The sequence below is a fragment of the Pteropus medius genome, unplaced genomic scaffold (genome assembly GCF_902729225.1).
Source record: "Pteropus medius unplaced genomic scaffold, Ma_sr-lr_union100, whole genome shotgun sequence".
Taxonomy (NCBI): Eukaryota; Metazoa; Chordata; class Mammalia; order Chiroptera; family Pteropodidae; genus Pteropus; species Pteropus medius.
In genome coordinates, this window is record NW_024343733.1 from 5753653 (window position 1) to 5775600 (window position 21948).

Here is a 21948-nt window from a genome sequence, read left to right on the forward strand (position 1 = left end):
ACAAAACTCAACTACAGGGTTCTTAGCTGTGGTGCTGTTTTTAAGGGCAAAGAACTAGAAACAATGCAAATGTCCATCGATAGGGAATAGGTTAAATAAATTACATGTAGTTCTACAAAGGAAAACTGCAGCCACAGAAGACATTGAGGAAGCTTACTGTGTACTGATAGGAAACAATCTCCAAGGTCTAAAAAAATAAAACCGAACAGTGTGCATACATGTGTATCTTGTGGAGAAAGTGGGAAACAATATATTTGTTTATACAATACTTATTCATGCTGAAGCATCTCTGGAAGAATATATAAACACTAGTGTCACCTAGCAGGGGTGGCAGCAGCGGGGATGGGGTGGCTGGGGGTCAGGAGTAGGAAGGAGATTTTCCTCTGTTGAGTTTGGACCCTATTGGATTTCAAACCACATATGTCCCCCAGGTGATTCTTTTACCTATTCCCAGAATGAATGACACTGCGGACATTAACAGAGATCAACTGCCTAAGAATGATTCAAATGAAGCTTGGAAAACGTTTCCTGGAAAAGAGCTAACTCTGACCTGATTTTTGGAGAATGAGAGGTGGTGGGAAGGGCATTCCAGAAGGAGGGGCCAGTGTTCAGAAAAGTATTCTAAGGGCCCCAGAACAGGGACGGCAAGACTGAAAGATTCTGGCCTCCCCTGCTTATCTCAAGGATGAGCCAGGTGACTGTAGCAGGCACTCCAGATCTATGGGCGAAACCCTTTAGGGTCTAGGAGTCCCAAGATAGACAAAGGTTCAAATCTCAGCTCTGCCACCTGCCAACTATGCAGCCTTGGGCATGATACCTCATCTTTCTGAGCTTCTGTTTTTTCGTCAGTACAATGGGCATGAGATTCTGCAGGTTTAATACTTAGCTGGGGAATTTGGGGCAAGTGGCTTAACAACTCTGTCGGTTGCCTGATTATAAAATCTGGATAATAAAACATATACCTCCCCAAATTGTTATGTGGATTCAACAACAGCAACCAAAATGCAGGAAAAGGGCTGAGGAATTGTAGCTATAATTATCACAAGAGAACCCAAGTGGGACTTAGGGTAGGAGAGAAAAGGACAGATCTGGGGATTTATCCAGCCACCAGGGAGTTACAGAATCAAGGTTGTGAATATTATTAACAGTAATAATTATCATTAGATAATTATTATATTAAAATATTATTATATTAGAATAATTATTATGATTAGGAACATTTATTATTTAACGCGTAGAAGCGCCATATTAAGCCTTTTACATTATTGTCTCATTTAATCCTCATAAAGACCCAATGGGGAGTTTTATGTTTATTTTACAGGCCAGAAAACTGAGACTCAAAGTAAGCTGCCCAGGGCCACACAGGTACAAAGTGGCGAAGTCAGGATTCAAACCCAGGATTGTCTGACTCCAGCGTCCATGTGCTTGCTCATGAAGGGGAGCATGGGAGTTGTGTTGCAGCCCCTTGACAAGTTCATGCTCCCCAGGTGGCTTGGACACAGTACCCAGCAAAGGCTTTGCTGCTTCTGAATTTGGGGGCAGGACACCATCTGAGTCACTCACTGCCCTGCTTAGAACTTTCATGATGTCAGAATAAAGCCCAGTGATTTTCCATGACCTCTGACCTCATTAGAGGACCCAGTGTCACGTGCCTTCTCCCCAACTCTCCCTTTTTCCTTTCTGAGCTCCAGTCAGTAGGAATGACTTTAAGTTCCTCCAAGAGGCCACATTCTCCTGGCTCAAGACCCCTGCAGGTGCTGTAACTCCTGCTAAAATGTATCCTGTTCTCTTTCTTCTGGTTAACTCTTCTTCAGTTCACAGCTCAACCACCCCCTCCTCCAGGAAGCCTCATCTGACCACTGCCTAGACTTGAATAATTGGTCCCACAACCCTCATTTAGCTCTTGTCAGGCACCATGGAAAGCACTTTTCCTATATTATCTAACTTAACACCCACAAAATCTCTATAGCAGTGAACCTCTTCCTTGGTGGCACCTAGGAAGTTTTAAAACATTTTTTTTTGCCCAGAAGTCACCCTCAGAAATTCTGATTCAATTGGCCTTGGATGCAGCCTGGGCATCAGGATTTTAAAAAGCTCCCCCCTTGGATGTGGTTCCATAGTGTAGCAGTTAGCACATCTGCTTTATACACAGAAGGTCCTGGGTTCACACCCCAGTGGAGCCACAATCCATGGTCTATGGCCATGGCACCCTGAACAATCCTGATGTCTGATCTCAAGAAGCTAAGCAGGGTCAGGCCTGGTTAGTACTTGGATGGGAGACCACCTAGGAAGACCAAGTACTGTAGGCATAAATAATAATAAAAAATAAAATAAAAAAGTAAAAAGCTCCCCCAGGCGATTCTCCTGCACAGCCAGGTGGAGACCCACTGGTCTCTGAGATAGACGTGATCCTGACACTTCTTTTACAGCCATGAAAACTGAGTTACAGAGAAGTTAAGTGGCCTAGGGTCCCGCAGCTAGTGAATAGTGGAGCGAGGATTTGAACCCAGAAAGTCTGGCTTCAGAGCTTTGTGGGAAAAAATCAATTGGCCTCAGTTAATTTCTCAAGCGATGGAGAGCTGTGAGCCAGTCTCTTCTGAGATAGACACTGAGGGCCCCTCGGGCATGAGATATTTTTAATCTAGAAAAGCTAGGATTCTTACAGACATCCTCTGGTAACTTGAACACTGAGAAGATTGTTTGGGGGCCTGTGGACCCTTTCCCAGCTGAAATAGTGCCTGGAGTCCAGCTGTTCTGTCCCCTGGAGCCAGTGGGTCCAGGCTGGCTCTGGGCGACAGAATGGGAGGGTGGGGAGGGAGTGGGGGTTGGTTCCATCAGGGGCTGATGTTTGCAAAGATATTTCCATACATGGAGGAGGGGAAGAGGGTCAGGATTACCTCACCCAACCCAGCCCCTTCTCCCTGCTTCTTGCCTGAGAAGGAGCTAGAGAACAAACAAGTGTTAGAACTGGATGAGTTCACCCTCCTGCTTCTTCCCCTCCCTCACCGAGGAGAGTCCTGTGAAAACTGCAGAGCACGTCCAAACATACACATTAAGCATTCTCCAGATGCTCTACGTGGCTTTGTGGGCGAACACATTGGTACAGTGCTGGGGGAGGGAAACTCTTAAAATGAACGCTAAATATTTATGGCCTTTGTGCAGGCAATCTCACCTGTAGAAATTTCCTCCTAGAAATACACCACAAATAGGCAAAATTCTCCGGAAAATATCCTAGAACTTCCAAAGATGTTCATCGTAGCATTGCTTGTAATCAGAAAGAACTGGAAACAACTGAAATGTCCATCCATAGGAGATTTAGCTGAAGTGGGATATATATCCATACAGGAAGAGGGTAGCTGTGTGTTGACATGGAAAATATGTCCATGATATATTGGTTAGCAGAAAAAAAAGAAAGTAGTAGAAATGTATGTAGCGTATAATCCAATGTTTGTTCATAATTATGTTGACACATGAATAGAACCATTTAGAAGAATAATCTTACTTACCTGTGGCTATCTCCTCTAGCAGTGCAAGTGGGATTATGGTGGGAGGCTTTGTCACAGCTTCATATATAGGCTGTTTGGATTTTATATGCAAACGTGATATAACTTTGTAACTAGAAAAAGATTGGGTTGTGAAACAGCAAAAACTATGTAAAACTCACACGGATCCATTTTAAAAAGGTTAATTTGTTATGTGAATTTTACTCCAATTAAAATAAAGGCGTTGTAACTTAAACTACCCAGACAAAGGAAGGTGCCAGTAGATCTGAGAGCAAAATATCACAAGCATGTTCCATAAATTTTACCTTAAAAAAAACAACAACATTGTTTTGCTTTCCTTAAGCTATTTGTTCATTGTTTCGGTGGTGGGTTTTTTCATGCCTTTCTTTCTTGTATTTGCTTACAAATGAGTCATTATCTTTACTTGCTATTATAAATTCTAAGAAAATCACATACACACCCATACAGCACATGAGTTAGTGTTTGCTAGATCATCACCTGACTTTCTGATCTATACAAAAGTTGCCATGGAAGGAGCATCCATCTTCTCTTTCCTCCAGGCCTGGTTTGACACCCCCGTTAGCCATCTTGGCAAGCAGTTAAAATGGAAAGAAACGGTTGGAATGAATTTTCAGACAACACTATCAAGAATCTTTGTAGCTCCTTGAAATTTCAGCTTCTGGGCAGCACACCCTGGCAACTTTTGCAGTTCCTGTAATCAAAGTGGGGTCTCCAGGATGTCCCTTTGAGCAGTTGTCATTGACCCCCTCTTTCCACTACATTTCTGACACACTGGCTTTTCAGGGGGACTCTTCTTGACTTCCTGGGACCACAGGTCCTGAACATAAGCCTTGATCCCAGAAAACCCACTGCGGGTTTCAAAGTAGCGATGCTAACTTATCATTCAGCCATATCTTTTTTTTTTTAATTTAAGTATAGTTGGTATATAACCTTACATTGGTTATATTAGTTTCAGATGTACAATACAGTGATTCAACATTTTTATACCTTACAATGTGATCGCCCTACTAATTCTAGTAATCATCTGTCACTGTGCAAACTTCTTACAATATTATTGACTATATCCTCTTCCCCTTTTCACCCATCCCCCAACTCCTCCCTCAGCCTCGATATCTTGATGCCTGATCAGGAAGTGGTTCAGGGAATGGTTGTGGACAGTAAAGGGCTTTTAGTATCAAATGGTTCCTATGTCAAGGGCTGTTCATCCACAGATTACTGATTACATAAGGAAAAATGTACTTTTACATTAGAGAGAGAGCAAGCTACTACTGCCTTTACCAAGTGCTCTAACTCAGTATCACTAATAGTGGAAGATGCAGTACGAAGTTCACAGTGACACCTCTGAAGTTCTCTTGAATCTATTCAAGCTTGGACGTCTAACTTCCACTTTACAGGAAGTACAAGGGACAGAGGAACGTGATAACAACCCTGCCACAAAGGACACAATCAGATAAAGCCAGAATGTGGAACATTCTACAAGGTAACTGTCTTAGACTCTTTAAAAAATCAATTTCATAAAGGAAAGAAAAAAGGCAGAGGGACTTGTATGGATTTTAAAAGACTGTAGATGAAATGTAAAATGGTACACCTGCTCTGGAAAATAAGCTGGCGGTTTTTTACAAAATTAAGAGAGCAATTTACCACATGGCCCAGAGAATTAAAAACAGGCCCACACAAAAACTTGTACAATTATGTTCTTAGCAGTTTTATAATGTCTTTGACTGGCTGAACGGTTGAACAAACTCTGGTACTTCCATACAATGGAATTGTGGGGGTTCAGAACGAGTCACCTCAATACCCTGGCATGCAGATTATTTTTAACTGAAAACAGTGAAAGCTCAGAAGGCTCAGGAAGAAACTTTGGTCTTTCTTCTTACTGCCTAAAAGAATTAAAGGTAGAGGACCTCCTCCAGGAAAGGAGTTATCATCATAGGTAACTACAGTTTGACCTTAATTGGGTATGACAGACAGGCAGGAACCTAGCAAAGCCCTTTTGATCAAAGTGCTCCTTGTGTCCCCTTGTTTCAAGATGGCCCAGTAAACATTTGTTTACTAAACATTAACGCTTTTCATCCCCTTGTAAATTCGCCTTACCCTCTTTGAAGTCCCAACCCCTGCTTCCCCCTCCTTGGTCCAGAATGATATATACGCCAGAATGATATATATAAAGATGACAAAATTTTTTCTTTACTGCCTTTGGAATTTTCATGCTTATGGGAATTCCCAGTATGCATGTATTAAAACTTGATTTTCTCCTGTTAATCTGCAGTGTGACATTTGAATTATTCAATCAGGCAGAGGAACTAAGGGGGTAAAGGGAAAATTTCCCCCTACCCAACAGAATACTACTCAGCAAGAGAAAAGAATGAACTATTGATACATGCGACAGCCTATAAGGACCCCAAGGACATTACATTTAGTGGGGAAAAAAAGTCGATTTCAAAAAAAAATGCAGGGACTGGGCCGGTTGTTTCTCCCAGTGTCTCCTTGAACCTTGAGATGCTGTTCCATCATCTTCGCCCTTAGTAATGACATCCTTTTGCTTACAGGCCAGAGGAGAGTTTGATGGGTGGTGGCCAAAACAGGCACAGCTGAATCTGCCATGCACAGGGGTCTTCTATCCAGGGATACCCCTGGCCTTCCTAACAGGGCAAGGCTAGAGGCAGCCGGTGTAGCGGAAACCAGCACACCACTAGGGGTAAGAGGACTTGGTTCCAAGCCCAGCTCTGCCCGGAACTCCACAATGGGACCTGAGCGAGTCTGCTCCGTTTGTTTCTCTCCTGGTCGCTTTAAAAAGGAAACACTTGGATGAGATGCTTTCATATTCCTTTCCATGTCTGCAAATTTGTAATTCTATGGATGGGGTTGCTGGTAGATTCTGCCATTTGCCAATTGCGAGCTTTTAGGTAAAGAATCGCTACGAAAATTATTACAACCAAGCGAACACTCTCTGCAGCGGGGGGCCTACGGGGTACACTCCAAAATACAGGAGAGAGCAGCGCGTTTTTTAAGCACCGAATGCCACGCCCACGGTGTATGACTAAACTTATATCACAAAAAAAAAACCTACCAAAGAAAGGTAAATTTGAACTGCAACTTACAGAATATTTCCAGGTCACACCAAAATTACGAAGCAACTATTAATGTTGACTTTTTTTCAAACCGATAAGATTCAGTCTCCGTAGAGACTGTCAAAAATTGCCAATGCCGACTATATTTCAAGTCGTCATGGCGGGGTATTGGGAAAAGTTTTCAATTAGCAATAATCGCGCCTCGGATAAACCTCATTGGCTACGATACTGCCACTGCGCAAAGCTGGAGAGCGTGAGTACGCACTCCGCCCCCCGACAGATGACAACGGCCTTTACACAAAGGGTGAGCGATTCCCAGGGAATTCGTGGATCTGACGCGTTCCCTTTCGAGCAGTTATACTTAAGGTCCGTCCGCATGGGAAGCTTCTTGTTGTTGGATCATTTCGTGTCGAACAGCCAAAATTTGGAAATGAGCTCACATTCGCTGGGGATGCTGGGGAATTTTATGCAAATCAACGTGACATCACAGAGATGACAGGATTGACTTGAATTTTGAGAAACTGCGCGTTGGAAGGCAAGGAAAACGAGGGTGAACCGAAAAAGGATGAATAGCTAAAGGCCAGGGTGTATAAACAGCAGACGGGAGCCAGAGGGGGCACATTCAGAGTTAAAATCTGAAAAGCTTGGGCGGCGAGTAGAAAAAACGCAGCGTGGACAAAACAGATCTAGGAGGACAGGTATTTAAGAAACCAAGCTACGAAGTTGAAATCAAATAAATTCAAGTTCTACAGATATGTCTAACCCGAGACATAGAGAAAAAGGTAACTTTGTGAGTACCACGTGGGTACTCTTAATACACTCAAATCCAAACGAAAAAAACACAATGGAAAAAAAAAAAAGTTCTATTTTTTCAACTCATATATTCAGTCTCCGTAGAGACTGTCAAAAATTGCCAATGCCGACTATATTTCAAGTCGTCATGGCGGGGTATTGGGAAAAGTTTTCAATTAGCAATAATCGCGCCTCGGATAAACCTCATTGGCTACGATACTGCCACTGCGCAAAGCTAATCTCCGCTCTTCCCTACTCATCACTCCCTATAAGCAAGGTTCCTATTTCAGAAAGGCGATCTTGAGTCTCATGGAAAAACCTTCAATTATTGTTTGGTTCAAAATTATATGACCATATGAAGATCTCTAAGAAATACATAGGCTGTTTCCGAAGATTCTCCTGCTGAGTTTCATTTAACTAGGTTTTGGCGAAGCATGAAGCAAAGCATTATGGGAGGAAACATGCTAATAACAATTCAGAGAATGAATTGGGCAATGAGAAATGGGCTATTTACTCATTTGGCTCCGGATTCACATGTAACTATGCTCTCCAAAAGAGATTTTTTTTTTTTTTAATTGTGGTAAAATATACCTCACAGACAATTTACCAGTGTAACCATTTTTAGGTGTATAGTTAAGTAGCATTAAGTACATTTTCATTATTTGCAACCATCACCGGTATACATTTCCAGAACTTTTTCATCATCTCAAACTGAAACTCTATACCCATTAAACACTAACTCCGTTTCCTCCCTCCCTTCGCTCTTGGCAACCTTTATTCTTTCTGTTTCTACGAATTTGATTATTCTAAGTACCTCATATAAGCGGAACCATCAATATTTGACCTTTTGTGTCTGGCTTGTTTCATAGTGTAATGTTTTTAGGGTCCATCTATGTTGTATATATGTCAGAATTTCATTCCTTTTTATGACTAATAGTCAATTGTGTGGAATTTTACTATCTATTCATTCTTTGAAGGACATGCGTTACTTCCACCTTTTGACTATTGTAAATAATGCTTCTATGAACATTGGCATACAAGTATTAGTTTGAATTCTTGTTTTCAATTTTTTTGTGTGTATATACCTAGAAGTGGATGATATGGTAATTCTATGTTTAAAACAAAAGAGTTTTCTGTGAGCATCCTAATTCAGAGGGGAGGGGCTGAAAGAAAAAGGCTATTTCTACAGAAATGTCCACAGTTCATGAGGTTTGAAGTAACTCTCTCATTGCTTGTTTTCTCTCTGCAAGTGGAAAGTTGTTAGTAAACTAACTATATCTGGATTTTTTTCCTCCCTGAACTATATTCTCCAAAGTACTTTTGCTTTTTGCTACTCATTAAGATGCTACTCATTAGTAGTCTCTAAGAAAATGACATTATCCCAAACATTTTATTATAAAAAATTTTAAACATGAAACATTCAAGGTATTGCTCCATGAATATTCATGTAGTCATCATTTAGATGCAAAAATGAACATTTTTAAAAGGCTATTTGATGCTGATGTGTAGTTAATTTTTTTTTTCACAGCCATAAGTGCCAGGGTTAGAAAAACCAGCAGAAAAAAGAAAACACTAGCAATCCGATTAATTTCGATTATTTTACTTTGCTACAATCAAAGACTTAGTAATTTCTGGTTAGGAGAAATAAGAAGACTTCTCAGTCCTTGAGATTGTACTGATTGGGTGGCTCATTATACCCTGTCAGTACCTATCAAGGGAAAGCATGTATTTCATCAGCTGTCTTGGATGACTTGACCTTCCACAGATGACTTTTCAGCATTATGAGAAAAATGGAAAACTCAGTTAATTTCTTCCTGAACATGAGATTCTTTGGTGCCTAAAAGCACGATAGTCATATATTCCTAGTCGGTCTCTATTAATAATGCTTATGCCACTTAGAGAACTGAAAAAATAATATGAATTTGAAATTTTTCATAATAAAATTTGTCTGGGGTCGGAGGGAATGTCACTGCTTGGGCATTTCCATAGGTTTTGCTCAAATCCCCATGTGTGTAGAAAACATTCTGAATTACAACATTTTTTGACAGTAAAAGTTCCCAGTCTACATATTGGTCCTTTTTTCAGCCACTGTGGACAGGTTAATGGAGGCACAAAAGGTTGTCATGTCAGGTCATTCTCCCAAATAAGTGACCTATCCCAGCTGTTGCTGGAAGTACTGCTCCCACACTACTAAACTGGGTTATTTTACCAATATTTACCTCCATACATTCAATGAGAGGACCAGGAGTAAAACACTGACCCCAGTTTCCATACTACTCCAGGCTTCAGTTCATTTTAAACTGGGGGAAGTGGTTCCTTAGGTGGTCTTCACGTTCCCTGTTAGCTGCCCTTTGATTATATTATCATTCACAAGTTGATTGATGTCTTATTTAGTTGATGCAGCGGTTCTCACAGGCTACACATTAGAGACAACTGGGACGTTTGTAAACCGATTTGATGCCCAGGCATCTCCCCAGACCAATTAAATCGATCTCTGAGAGTGAGACCCAGGCATTGTTTAATAAAAACACATGATAGAGAATGAAATTGGAGAGGCCAAGTGCGTAAACACATTAATTCCTGTATTTTAGATTCGGCTTGAGTTATTCATTAATATGTAAAAACATCAACTTTTCAGGCACTTGTGAATGTGCTTCTTGACAACCCACTCACTGCAAGGTAGGGAACTTGATTCTGTCACGGTAAGTCGAAAGGATCATAAACACTGAAGTTGAGGGTGAATTAAATCTAGACCCATTATTAAAGCTTCTATCTTAAAAGAGAATGAATTCCTAAGTTAGCGCTGTTTGGATGCACAATTTTGCATTCAGGACTTTGGCGGCAAGTTCTAAACACCTCTCTCAGAGAAAATAATAAATTGGCTTAGGTGAGAGCCGCAAATGGCGAACCGAGGTTCAAAACCTCTGACCAGGAAGAGCAGACAGGGAGCGGGCGCTACTGGAAAATATGAGACCCTCAATAGTGATACGTAGAGAATTGTGGGACTTGTAGTTTCCCTTGCATCATTTAAGTTTTGTGAACTACATTTCCCAAAATGCAAATGTAGCCAGTCAGTTCCGCTGTCGGATGTGAAGTAATTCTTAAGCTGTGAAAGGTAAGTGTGTCCTGTACAGGCTGCAAGTGTCTAGAAGTTGTGGATTTCTTGTAAGGAATTTCTCCCATTTCTCCTCTTTGCCCTTTGGTGGGACCTGGGAGAGAGTAGCTGTTCTAATAGAGCGGGTTTACCCCAGCCTTCTGGTCTCAGGAACCCGGACTCTATTTGTTTAGCTGTTCACGTGTTGCTGTGAAATGTCCAGTTGAAATCAGGGTCCTGAACCCAGATCTGGAAAACCAAGCATAAGCTAATAGGGGAAGCCAGTTTACCCGACATATAGGGTGCGTGTATCACTAGAGAATTTCTGTATTCTATCAAATAATGTCAAAGCCTTGTTTTTACAGCTAGAGAAGCAGACACGCAGGGGTAGAATGTCTTGCCATGTCTCACTACTCTTTGCTGTGTGCAAGCAGCAGTTTGCAATTGGGAGTAAATTAAAAGAATATGGAGGAAGTTAAAGAATAAAAGGTTCATATGCTTAATTACATTAATAAAAGGCCTGAAAAGTCTGAGCAACAACTTCATCAACACCTGGCTTAGTAGGACTCAATTGTGCTGTTCTTAGAGTATGAAGAAATAAGATAATTCTAATTTATAAAATGAGAAGTAGGTTTATGGGACATATAGTTCCACAAGGAGTGGTATTAACTAAAAATATAAATATATTCCTTTTATAGAGACATATCTAGTTATAGTCACAGATGGAATAACAATGAGGTATTAAGGGATTTAAGGGATATTGAGTGTAAGTCATTAAACCTTTTGAAGTTTATAAGGAATTCAATTCTGCCCAGCCAGGTGTTACTGGGAGAAACATAGTAAGCCTCATGTTATGCAGCTTTACCAATTTTTACTTCACCTTCCCTCCTTTTTTTAAAAATAGACTTTTTAAGGCCCCTTTTCTTTTTTTTCAATGATAAACCAAAATATACAGTTTCCTTTGGATACGGAAAGCCTTTGCGGATTCACCAGCCATTTTAAGTTCATTTCCATCTGAAGGCCACAGCATAGTGGAACTGTCTGTAGGTTCTTAAGAGGTCAGGAAGATAAGATTGGCTTGAGCTGTTATGAAATAGTCCAGGGTGGAGACAAGATTCTGTTTTGTGGAAGGTATTAGACATCCTTGACCAAAATAGATTAGTAAAATATAATAAAAAGGGAGGCTTGTTATTTCAGGTTGGACTTCACAGGACCCAGGAAGGTGTTGGGATTAGTTTGTACCAGTGAGGGCCAGTTGTTAAATATTTAGGAATTTGCTAGCGAGTAGTTAAACCATTGGTAGCCTGAAATTGGCCATAATCGGATTCTTTTATCTTTTTTTGAGGGGGAGGGTAGAAGGGGAAGCCAGTTTACCAGCAGACCCTTGGCAAGGGTCAGTTTTTCCTATAAGCCTGGAGTCTCAGTGTTCTACGCATCCTTGAGTAATCAGATTCTGAGCTAGCTCACACCCTTTCAAATTTTACAAAAGATTGATTTGGATTTCAAAGTAAGATTATTAATACACTCTAGGTGTGTATGGAAGGAAGGAGGCTGTACCTTTCTAGTGAAAGATATTATTGTGTATTTTGGGGGCCATCCTTTGAGGTACTATAGTTATTGATTAATTCATTATCAATAGGTTGTTCTGATAAGTATGAAATCTACACAGGAAATAGTATGGTCTGGATAGATAGCTTTCTTAGATATGTAAAAACCTGTGATCCTTTCCAATACATTTTTCTAATACCTAAATATTATCTTCCAGAAGACAGTATTGTGTGCAATGCTAACAGATTCCTACCCTCCAGCTTTTTCTCAATATGCTCTTGGCCCTCATCATAATATTGCAATACTTCTCATAAAATAATTCAAGGTTCAAGTTTGCTGATTGATAGATACCTTTTGGGTTGGCAGCTTCATCAGTAGCCTGCTCCATAATCCCATTTAGGGTAAACTACTTTGGGGAATTAAGGATGCTACCCAAGCTTTTCTTTACTTGTGGTTTCTTGCTTAGAGTTAGGGTTTGCCTATATTTTTAAAGGCTACGCTTAGCCCTTGATTATCTCTCTGTACTTTTGATAATGATGTACCCTTACTTTCATTTTTATCTAGAATTAAGGCAACATGAAGGAGGTATACTTTTAAGTTACCTACCCTAATTAACTTTGTACATTTAATTTCACATACGTTTTCTTTGAATACTATATGACTGCTGATACAGTCTGGATATTGGAGTTTTGTCTTCTTTTCAGGTAAAGCATTCCACGGCATTTTAGCTTTTCAAGCATCTCCATTCTTTTTTTTTTCTCTCGCTTCTCTGATTCTATGTCTTAAATTTTTAAAATATTCAAGAGATATAATCATTTTTCTTCATCTCATGGCTTTTGGCATTTCTGCACTACCACTGCCGTGGGCATTCCAGGACATCTGCAATCCAGACATTCCTCTAAGGAATTACTTAAAAAAAATTTTTTTTTTATTGTGCGGATAGAATAATATAATGAACACGATCTATGGACCCATCACCCAGCTTCAATAATTCACAACTCTTGGTTAAACTTGTTTCATTTATATACTCCTATCTACTCCGCCACCTCCATATTATTATTATTATTATTATTATTATTTTATTATTTTATTATTTTAACGCCTACAGCACTCAGTATTCCTAGGTGGTCTCCCATCCAAGTACTAACCAGGCCCGACCCTGCTTTGCTTCTGACATCAGACGGGATCGGGCACGTTCAGCGTGGCATGGCCATAGATACCCCCATGTTATTTTGAAGCAGATCCTGCCACATGTAGCATTTCATCCAGATATTTCAATTTATAGCTCTGTAGGATGAAGATTTTTTTAAAGTTCACAATGCTATTTGTCATACATTAAAAAATTAATAGTAGTTTCTTAATATTAAACATCCAGTTAATGTTTAATATTCCAATTGTCTTATAAATGTCATACTTTAAAAGTTTGTTTGGATCAGGATCCAAATAAGGCCTACAGATTACAATCGGTTAGTCTTTAAATTTTAATCTATAAATTCCCCTTCATATCTCTGTACATCTATCTTTTGCAATTTATTTGTTGGAGAAACTGATTTGTCTGTCCTGGAGTTTGCCAATTGACAAATGGCATCATCTAACACATTGCTTTGGTCTCTATAGTTCCTATAATTGTTAATTAGCTCTAGAGACTTGATCAGGATCAAATTAAATTTTTTTTGCTCAGACATCTTGGGTGGCAGTGTGCTCTCCTGTCAAGAGTCTCACAATTCTGGTCCTCTCTTTTTGTAATGTTAGCAGCTATTGATGCTCAGTGCCTAGATCATACCTTTGTTTTTCAGCTATAAAAACGAATGAAGTTCTGATACATTCTCCCTTCCTCCTGCTCCCAGCAACTACTAATCTACTTTCTATCACTATGGATTTGCCAATTCTGGACGTCATATAAGTGGAATCATATGGTATTTGTTCTTTAGTAACTGGCATCTTATAGCTAGCATAATGTTTTTAGTATTTATCTATCCTGTAGCAAATATCAGAATTTCATTCATTTTTATAGCTGAATAATATTCCACTGTGTGGGTAGACCACATTTTGTTTATCCATTCATCCATCAGTTGATGGTTACCTTTGTTCTTAAATATGAATTTCTAAAATACAAAACAAAATCTCAAGCTCACAGATACAGAGAACGGATTGGTGGTTGCCAGAGGCAGAGTTTGGGGGATGAGGGAAATGACTGAAGGTCATCAAAAGGTATAAAATTCCAGTTATGAAATAAATGTCATGGAGATATAATGTACAGCATGGTGACTAGAGTTAAAAATACTGTATTGCATGTTTGAAAGTTGCTAAGAGATTAAATCTTAAAAGTCCTCAACACAAGAAAAAGAATTTTTGTAACCATATATGGTGATGGATATAACTAGACTTCTTGTGATCATTTCACAATATATACATATATTGAATCATTATGTCACACACCTGAAATTAATGTTATATGTCAGTTATACCTCAATAAATAAGTGGGTTTCTCACGAGGTTTCTTTCTCTCTAGAATGAGAATGAGCTTTGGGTTGACTTTCAGGGCAGCGAAAGGCTGCTGGATGGTGAACCTCAGCCGGCATTGCTCACATGGCTCCATTGGGTTATTTGTGCCACCAAGTCCTCCTGCAGACCCTGCGAAGGTCAAAGAGTTACAGCGCTTCATCACCCTTTCCAAGAGACTCCTAGTGATGACCGGGGCAGGAATCTCCACCGAGTCGGGGATCCCAGACTACAGGTCAGAAAAGGTGGGACTTTATGCCCGCACTGACCGGCGGCCCATCCAGCATGGGGATTTTGTTCGGAGTGCCCCAGTCCGCCAGCGGTACTGGGCCAGAAACTTTGTGGGCTGGCCTCAGTTCTCCTCCCACCAGCCTAACCCCGCACACTGGACTCTGAGCAACTGGGAAAGACTCGGAAAGCTGTACTGGTTGGTGACCCAAAATGTGGACGCCTTGCACACCAAGGCGGGGAGCCAGCGCCTGACAGAACTCCACGGATGCATGCACAGGTGCAGGAAGGTCTAAACGGTTTGAACGCAGAAACGTGTGCTCCATAAGAGCGGGCACCTTGGCCATCTTGATCACTGTTGTCTTCGTTAGACCTTGAGAAGAGGATTTGGGAGTAGGTTGTTTATTTGGGAGGTGATCTCAGCAAACTCAGTGAGGGAGTGGGAAGTGAATCGGGGAAGGGAGGAAAACCAAGAAAGGGTACGCTAATAAATGGGTTACTGCTTCGGGCAGCTGGAGCTCAGTTTAGTGAGGGCCCTTTGACTGCCTTAGAGAAGGCTTCAGGATTGTCTCACTGAAAACCAAGGAAGCTGGGGTGTTTATCTACCATCTCCGATCCGTCACTGGGCAAAGGTCACTCTTGGGGAATTAAGTCCCTAACACTGACTCTGCTCCTCCAGAGAAGGCTCCTCGGCCACAGGAAGTTGCTTAAAAGAGAACTGCATGCAGTGACCTCTGGGTGTGTTGAAGGGACTATGAGCAGAGCCCCAACAGCATATGCTACAAACTGCTGCGTCTGGTGCCCAGACACATAGAACACACTATAGCCTGGCATATAGTCAGAACCCAGTAAAATTGATGGAAGGAATACATGCAGCCCTGGCAATAACTTGTAGCTAATTGGAGACCATTTCCTTATCTTAAAGCCCCAGAGATCCTCCTGCCAATCGTAAAATATTTATTGGGTGCCTGTAACATGTGGTGTGTGCTGGCGTGCTACTTGGTGGTGTGGCAGGATCAAAACCAAAGTATAAAATATGGTCTACTTTATATGTGAGAACTTTGTAATCTGTTTGAGAGAGACCCAAAAATAACATGTTTAATGACAAACAACTCCACACGTGATTGTTAAATTGTGTGGTCCTCGGTAGACATGCTTTACAAGTTTAAAGAAACAGACTGAGTAAAGATCGGAGAAATGAGGACAGCTTTTATGTGTAAGGTGTGGCTTGAGACTGGCTCAGATTTGACCAGGCAAAGAGGGGAAAGAGGGCTTTCTAAACGAAAGGAATTTGTAGAGCCCAGAGGAGTCTGGTCTGGCCTCTGTGGAGACTGCTATGAAGTCAGATGTCTGGGAAGGCTAGACCCAACTCACAGATGCATCTGAAAATCATGCAGTGCAATTTGGGTCTGCTGTGAGAGACCAAAGCGGGCCGTTAGTGGTTTCTGAGCAAGAAAGCAACATGACAAAAATAGCATTTGAGGAAGGCTAGACAGGATTAGAAAGAGTGGCTCAGGGTCAGCCTGAAGGACCCAGACTAAGGTGACATCAGAGGAATGAGAGAACTAATGATGGCTATGGGTCCATTAAAAGGTTGTTTTTTTTTTTTATGGTGAAAATTTCAAACATCCACAAAAGTAAATAGTATAATGAACTCCTATATACCATTGCTCAGATTCAAAGATTTTATGTCTACTTTATCTCTTTTCTTCATCTCTTCTTAAATAGTTTAAAACAAATCCAAGACTTCTTGTCATTTCAGAGGATCCTTTTAAGTAAAAAAAAAAAAGTCAACATAATCTGATGGCTGACTAGATAAAAAGGAGAAAAACGGGTAACAAGTTTTTTTCCAAGTGTTTCAGCCCAAATAACTCGAGCAATGATGGTGATGGAGAAGTTGGGGAGGAGTGGTCAAAGACAGAACGTAAACTTGGCAGGACAGTCAAGAACACTTGGAATTGGACTCGAGTTTGGGAGAGAGAGCAGACATGGAGTCCTATGCAGGGGAAGCCACCAGCACAGAAGCACTGAAGCCGTGAAAATGGAGAGTCCCCAAGGTTAGGAACGTAGAAAGAAAACAAGCTAGAGGATCGAGGAGCAGGGGAGGAACCAACTAAACAACCTTTCATTCCTCCAACAGCTGTTTACTGGGCACCTTTTGGTCATGAGCAGTGGTCGAGAGCGGTGGTCTTGCCAAACAGTGGGCAAGACTTAAAGTTCCTGCCCTCATGGAGCTCATGTTCTCTTGATTAGAGAGCTGACAAGAGAACCGGAAGACACCGTGTCATAGACAGCAAGGAGAGAAAGTGTTTTAAAGAAAGGATGGGGATGAGTCACGACAATTATAGCAGATGAGGACAGCAGAGAATGGGAATGGAGGGAAAAACTGGTTTGGGTATTCAGGAAATCATTTGGTAAAGAATTTGCAGTTAAGGATAAAAATGAGCTGGTGGAAGGTTAAGCAAGGAGCATATAGTAAGGAAACAAGTGTACATTACTTGTTCTAGAAGGTTTGGCAGTAGAAGGTGAGAAACGGGGGTAGCTAAGGAGGTCAAGAGAAGGTATTCCTAAAATGGAGAAGAAACTGTGGGTGTTAGGAAAAGGAAGCCACGATGGAGGGGCTGTAAATGGCTGGGGATGAAATGTCTTTGACAGCTTCGTTCTTCCCCAGGACAGACCGATCAGTTAGCCTCCTCTTTGGTTTCAGGGTCCTCTGCTTGGATTGTGGTGAACAGACTTCCCGCAGGGTGCTGCAGGAGCGTTTTGAAATCCTGAACCCCACCTGGAGTGCTGAGGCCCATGGCGTGGCTCCTGATGGAGATGTCTTTCTCACTGAGGAGCAGGTACAGAGCTTTCGAGTCCCATCCTGCGCTCGATGTGGTGGCCCCCTGAAACCAGACGTCGTTTTCTTCGGGGACACGGTGAACCCTGACAAGGTGGACTTTGTGCACAGGCGGATCAGAGAAGCCGACTCTCTCTTGGTGGTGGGATCGTCCTTGCAGGTATCTGACTTGGTCAGGGTGGTGACTGCCCCGAGAGGCTCCCAGTTTGGTTTCTGTCTTCCTGCATCTAGAGATCTCTTACCTGTGTCTCCTCGCACAGGTTATCCTCACTGCACGGGAGAAGCAGCTACCAATTGCAATACTGAATATTGGGCCCACGCGGTCGGATGACTTGGCGTGTCTGAAACTGGATTCTCGTTGTGGGGAGCTGCTGCCTTTAATAGACCCATACTGACACAGTCTGACGTTCCTGAGCCAGAAGCTGGGACTTTCACTTGTGTCCTGCTGCTAACGGTAAATGCCTTCTCAGATATCAGATTCCAGTTCCCATTCAAGTGAGAGCACTGGAAAAATGTACTCGATTCTAGGCTTCTTAATGTATGGCCATTTTTAATTAGTTTTTTAATGTACATCACGCTATACTGTTAAAAGACTATGATTTTCAAATTCTAGGCACATAGCTATTTAAAACAATGTTCCAAAATCTGCCATGACTTTTTTCTGTTTCTTAAAAATAACAGCTTTATTGAGATATAATTCACATCCCATAAAGTTCACCCTTTAAAAGTATACAGTTGTTTTTAGTACACTCAGGAAGTGGTAAAGCTCTGTACCAATCTAATTCCAGAACATTTTCATCATCTCAGGAAGAAACCTTGTACCCATTACCCGCACCCCCCACCCCCCCAGTTGCTGGCAACAACTAATCTTTCTGTTTCAGCCTATTCTAGACATTTCATGTAGTATGTAGCCTTTTGCGTGTGGCTTCTCTACTTAGCACAATGTTTATGAGGTTCATCCATATTGTGTCTGTACTTTATATCAATTTTAATGTGAGTGCAATCACTTAAAAATATAAACAGCTTTATTGAGATATGTCACATACCGTACAGTTCCCTTGTTTAATGTTTACAGTTTGTTTTTATTCTATTCCCAGAAGACTACAACCATTTTTTTGTTTGTTTTTATCATTTATTTTTTTTAATTTTTCATTAAGTTTATTGGGGTAACATTGGTTAATACAATTACAACCACTTTTTTTAAAAAGCAATTTTAGGCTCACAGGATTGGGCAGAAAGTGGAGAGTCCCCATATGCCCCTTTGTCCCTGCCTACACTCACACCGTACTTATCATTCACCTCCTGAAGGACACCTTGGTTGCTTCCAAGTTTTTGGCAGTTATAAATAAAGCTGCTATAAACGTCCGTGTGCAGGCGTTTGCGTGGATATATGTTTTCAGCTCATCTGGGTAAATAGCAAGGAGTGAGATTACTGGATCGTAAAAGCACGTTCCATTTTGAAAGAAACTGCCAAACTGTCTTCCAAAATGGCTGTACCATTTGCATTCCCACCAGTAATGAATGAGAGTTCCTGTAACAACTACTTTTTAAAAACTATTTTAATTGAACTCTACATATAGAGAAGTCCATGTTTCATAAGCCGGCAGCCTGATTAAGACCTACAGCATCTAGCTCAAGGAACGGGACACGACTAGCACGAAATAAGTCCCCTTGGCACAACTACTTTTTAACTAATTTCTTATTACTAAAATGGTACATATTTATTATAGAAAGTTTAGTTGATACAGATAAGTAAAAAGAATATAATTCAAGTTACCCATAATCCTACCACTGAGATAACCAAAGTTTAGCATTCTGGTATAACTAAATCTGTTCTGACAAAAATTGAATCATACTGTTTTATATCCTGTTTCACTTAACACTATATAGTGGCCATATTTACATGTCCTAAATGCTATATTTGTTTGAATTTTCCCCACCCCACTCTTGGCTTATTTTTGGAATTAACTTGTTTCCCTTTCTTTTCAGATCCCTAAGGATTCATCCCTTCTTCCTCTAACGAATCGAAGCTGAGTGCAGCCTGCAGAGAGCAGCAAACCAACATCTCTCTGCCAGCACATCTCTGAACTGGGCAGGTTTCAAAGTCAAGGAGTTAAGAATCTTCAGGCTGATGAGATTTTTCCCTGAAGAAAGACTTTTTCGAAGCAGCAGCTTCTCCTGATAGGGAAACTGCTTCCGCTTCCTTTTTATCTCACCAGGCAGAATGGCCCAGGAACTATGGAGGCCAGAATGGTCTCTGGAGTGCTCGCCCAGGGATTTCACTAATGTAGAGGCTCAAGGGAGAAGGAAATGACTTAATTTACAATTCCAAATGGTTAAATGTCTTTGACTGAACCGGTTTGATATATTTTTTGAAAAGATGAGGAATCCTATGAATGAATTTATTAACCAAAGAATAAAGGGATCATTTTTAAAATAGTATACCAGATATGTGGTCTGTACTTATGTTTTTTAATCAGTTAAAAGCAAATGGGGCTTTATCACACGGTTCTCTAAGGATTTCTGCTTGATTTCAGCCAGAATGAGACACCTGCCTTGAACCTAGTCCTTAGAGAGGAAACAGTGAATTCCCAAGTGGGATCTTAAATTGATTTGTTTCTGCCGAGGAAAGCAGCAAGACTTGTTTGATTACTGCATTAGCCAGAATCATTGTACCAAGCTAAAGCTTTCTGCACAATCTCATCAAAAGGTGAAGCAGATAAAAGAATCACAGCCTATTCCGGTAGTCTTTTGTCTACAACTGGGGCAGGCAATACATGTTCATCCTATACCTGCCTAGGAAGCAAATTTCAGTTAACTAGAATGACCCAAGATGTTGAAAAAACAGAGTTCTTTTCACCAGCACAACTGTAGGTTTGCTCATAGCAAATAATTGATTCTAAAGAGGTAGAAGGTTGTTTTAAATCTCATTCCAGCCTTTTTTTTTTTTTTTTGCAGATAGAGATCTTAAATGCTTTGAACCAGATTTGCTCAGTTATTCAGAATCAGTACCAATAATTGTACTCAAACCTGAGTCTTTTGAATCTTTTGAATCTCAAGCTATTCTCATTCACAAATTTCACAAATGGTCACTGACAGACATTATATTCAGGTACTAAGGTTACAAAGATACAACCTCTTTCCTAAAGTGGCTCACAGAGGATATGCTATTTCTCCCACACCTATTCTCTACCAGAAAGTGTCATGCATGGAATGACAGAATGAGAGAAAATTTAGTCCACCTCCCCTCCCCCTCCACCTTCATTTCTGAGGAAACTAAGATCCACATTTACATAAGGCCACAGTATGTAGTTTCAGAGCCAGGACCATAATCCAAGTAGATTTTTCCACTTGGATCTTTTGTTTTTAAACAGCAGTGCTTCTCATTTGTCTGAAGATTATGGTTAGAAAGAAGTCAGCCTGAAGTAAAAGCAGAAGCCAGCAGTACACCTGGCCAAGGAGACCAGAAAAGGTTAAAATGTGGTGGGCAGTGGAGAGTAGGTTAGGTTGCCAAGGAGGGCAGGCAGGCTCTTTCATCACCTAATCCTGACATGATTCTTGAAACCAAGTCTCGAGGGCCTTAGGAATGTTCTTTTTGTTCACATTTCCTCCTGAGATGGAATTCTTTCCAAAAAATTTGTCTCGAGAGAAGCTTGGTATTTCCTGAAGGTGATGGTTTTCACGTCTCCTTACTTTACATCTTTAGCTTTCTACCAGCGTGGCAGTTCCAAAGCCACCATAAATGCCCTCAGTTTGAACAACAAGCATCTACTAGTGTGCACTATCAGTATGTCACTGCCCTGCTTACATGGTTCTAACTGCATAAGCCCAACTTTGGGTATGACTTTCCATCAGACTCTCCTTCAGTTGCTTCCACAATTCTGCTTTGCTATCACAGTTTTAGTAAGCAGGAGTCACAAAGGCAAATGGGTACATAACACGTGAAACTTCCTTCCCACTGATTCATATTTTCTTTCTTATCCTGTCATAATTTGAATATCTTTCTCTCACCTGTCCCTTAAATAGTAGTATTTATTGAGCACATTATCCCCCAAGCAGCTTGTGAAGCATTTTGTAAAACATTAGCTCAATAAAAATCCCACAAGAGATGCTTGAACATGCATAAAGATCAGTCTTCAGTGAATGCTGAGCTTTTCCTGGGAGGATCAAAGGAAGGACCAATAAGAAATTCAACACGCTTAGGTCAGGCGCCCAGTACTGAGGGGTTTCCTGAGTTGCAGAACTTTCAGTGCTAAAACCAGGATGATTGGTCACCCTGCTCCTAGGATAGCAGAGGTTGCCACCAGATATAATAGTTAATTCCAGATATATCATTCTTGTTGAGGT

The 21948-nt window shown here is 40.9% G+C and overlaps 1 protein-coding gene, 2 non-coding genes and 1 pseudogene across 5 annotated transcripts; 1 reads left to right on the forward strand and 3 right to left on the reverse strand.

Moving 5' to 3' along the window:
• Positions 1-6700: 6700 nt before the first annotated feature.
• On the reverse strand, positions 6701-6841 carry LOC120606885 (U4 spliceosomal RNA). Its single transcript, XR_005654013.1, has one exon. It is a non-coding gene; the product is annotated as a U4 spliceosomal RNA (small nuclear RNA).
• A 642-nt stretch (positions 6842-7483) lies between these two features.
• LOC120606886 (U4 spliceosomal RNA) lies at positions 7484-7624 on the reverse strand. The gene has a single exon (XR_005654014.1). It is a non-coding gene; the product is annotated as a U4 spliceosomal RNA (small nuclear RNA).
• Positions 7625-10447: 2823 nt separating this feature from the next.
• Positions 10448-20050, forward strand: SIRT4 (sirtuin 4). Of its 3 annotated transcripts, none has more exons than XM_039868311.1 (5): positions 10448-10502; positions 14542-15039; positions 17467-17779; positions 17862-18055; positions 19591-20050. In XM_039868311.1, the coding sequence occupies exons 2-4, from the start codon at positions 14543-14545 to the stop codon at positions 17994-17996; spliced, it is 945 nt and encodes a 314-aa protein (XP_039724245.1). In that variant the 5' UTR covers positions 10448-10502; position 14542; the 3' UTR covers positions 17997-18055; positions 19591-20050. The 3 variants fall into 3 exon arrangements, with proteins under 3 accessions (XP_039724245.1, XP_039724246.1, XP_039724247.1); XM_039868312.1 differs by having other exon boundaries at positions 17467-17761; XM_039868313.1 differs by having other exon boundaries at positions 14542-14766; positions 19591-20049.
• On the reverse strand, positions 13129-13247 carry LOC120606932 (uncharacterized; annotated as a pseudogene).
• Positions 20051-21948: the final 1898 nt, after the last annotated feature.

What these genes read in the sequence shown, in the direction of transcription:
- SIRT4 (XM_039868311.1), top strand. Translation starts at nt 14,543, where the DNA reads ATGAGAATGAGCTTTGGGTTGACTTTCAGGGCAGCGAAAGGCTGCTGG. An exon ending in CTCCACGGATGCATGCACAG is followed by an intron (nt 15,040 to 17,466) that starts GTGCAGGAAGGT and finishes CTTTGGTTTCAG; the next exon opens with GGTCCTCTGCTTGGATTGTG. An exon ending in AGGTATCTGACTTGGTCAGG is followed by an intron (nt 17,780 to 17,861) that starts GTGGTGACTGCC and finishes CTCCTCGCACAG; the next exon opens with GTTATCCTCACTGCACGGGA.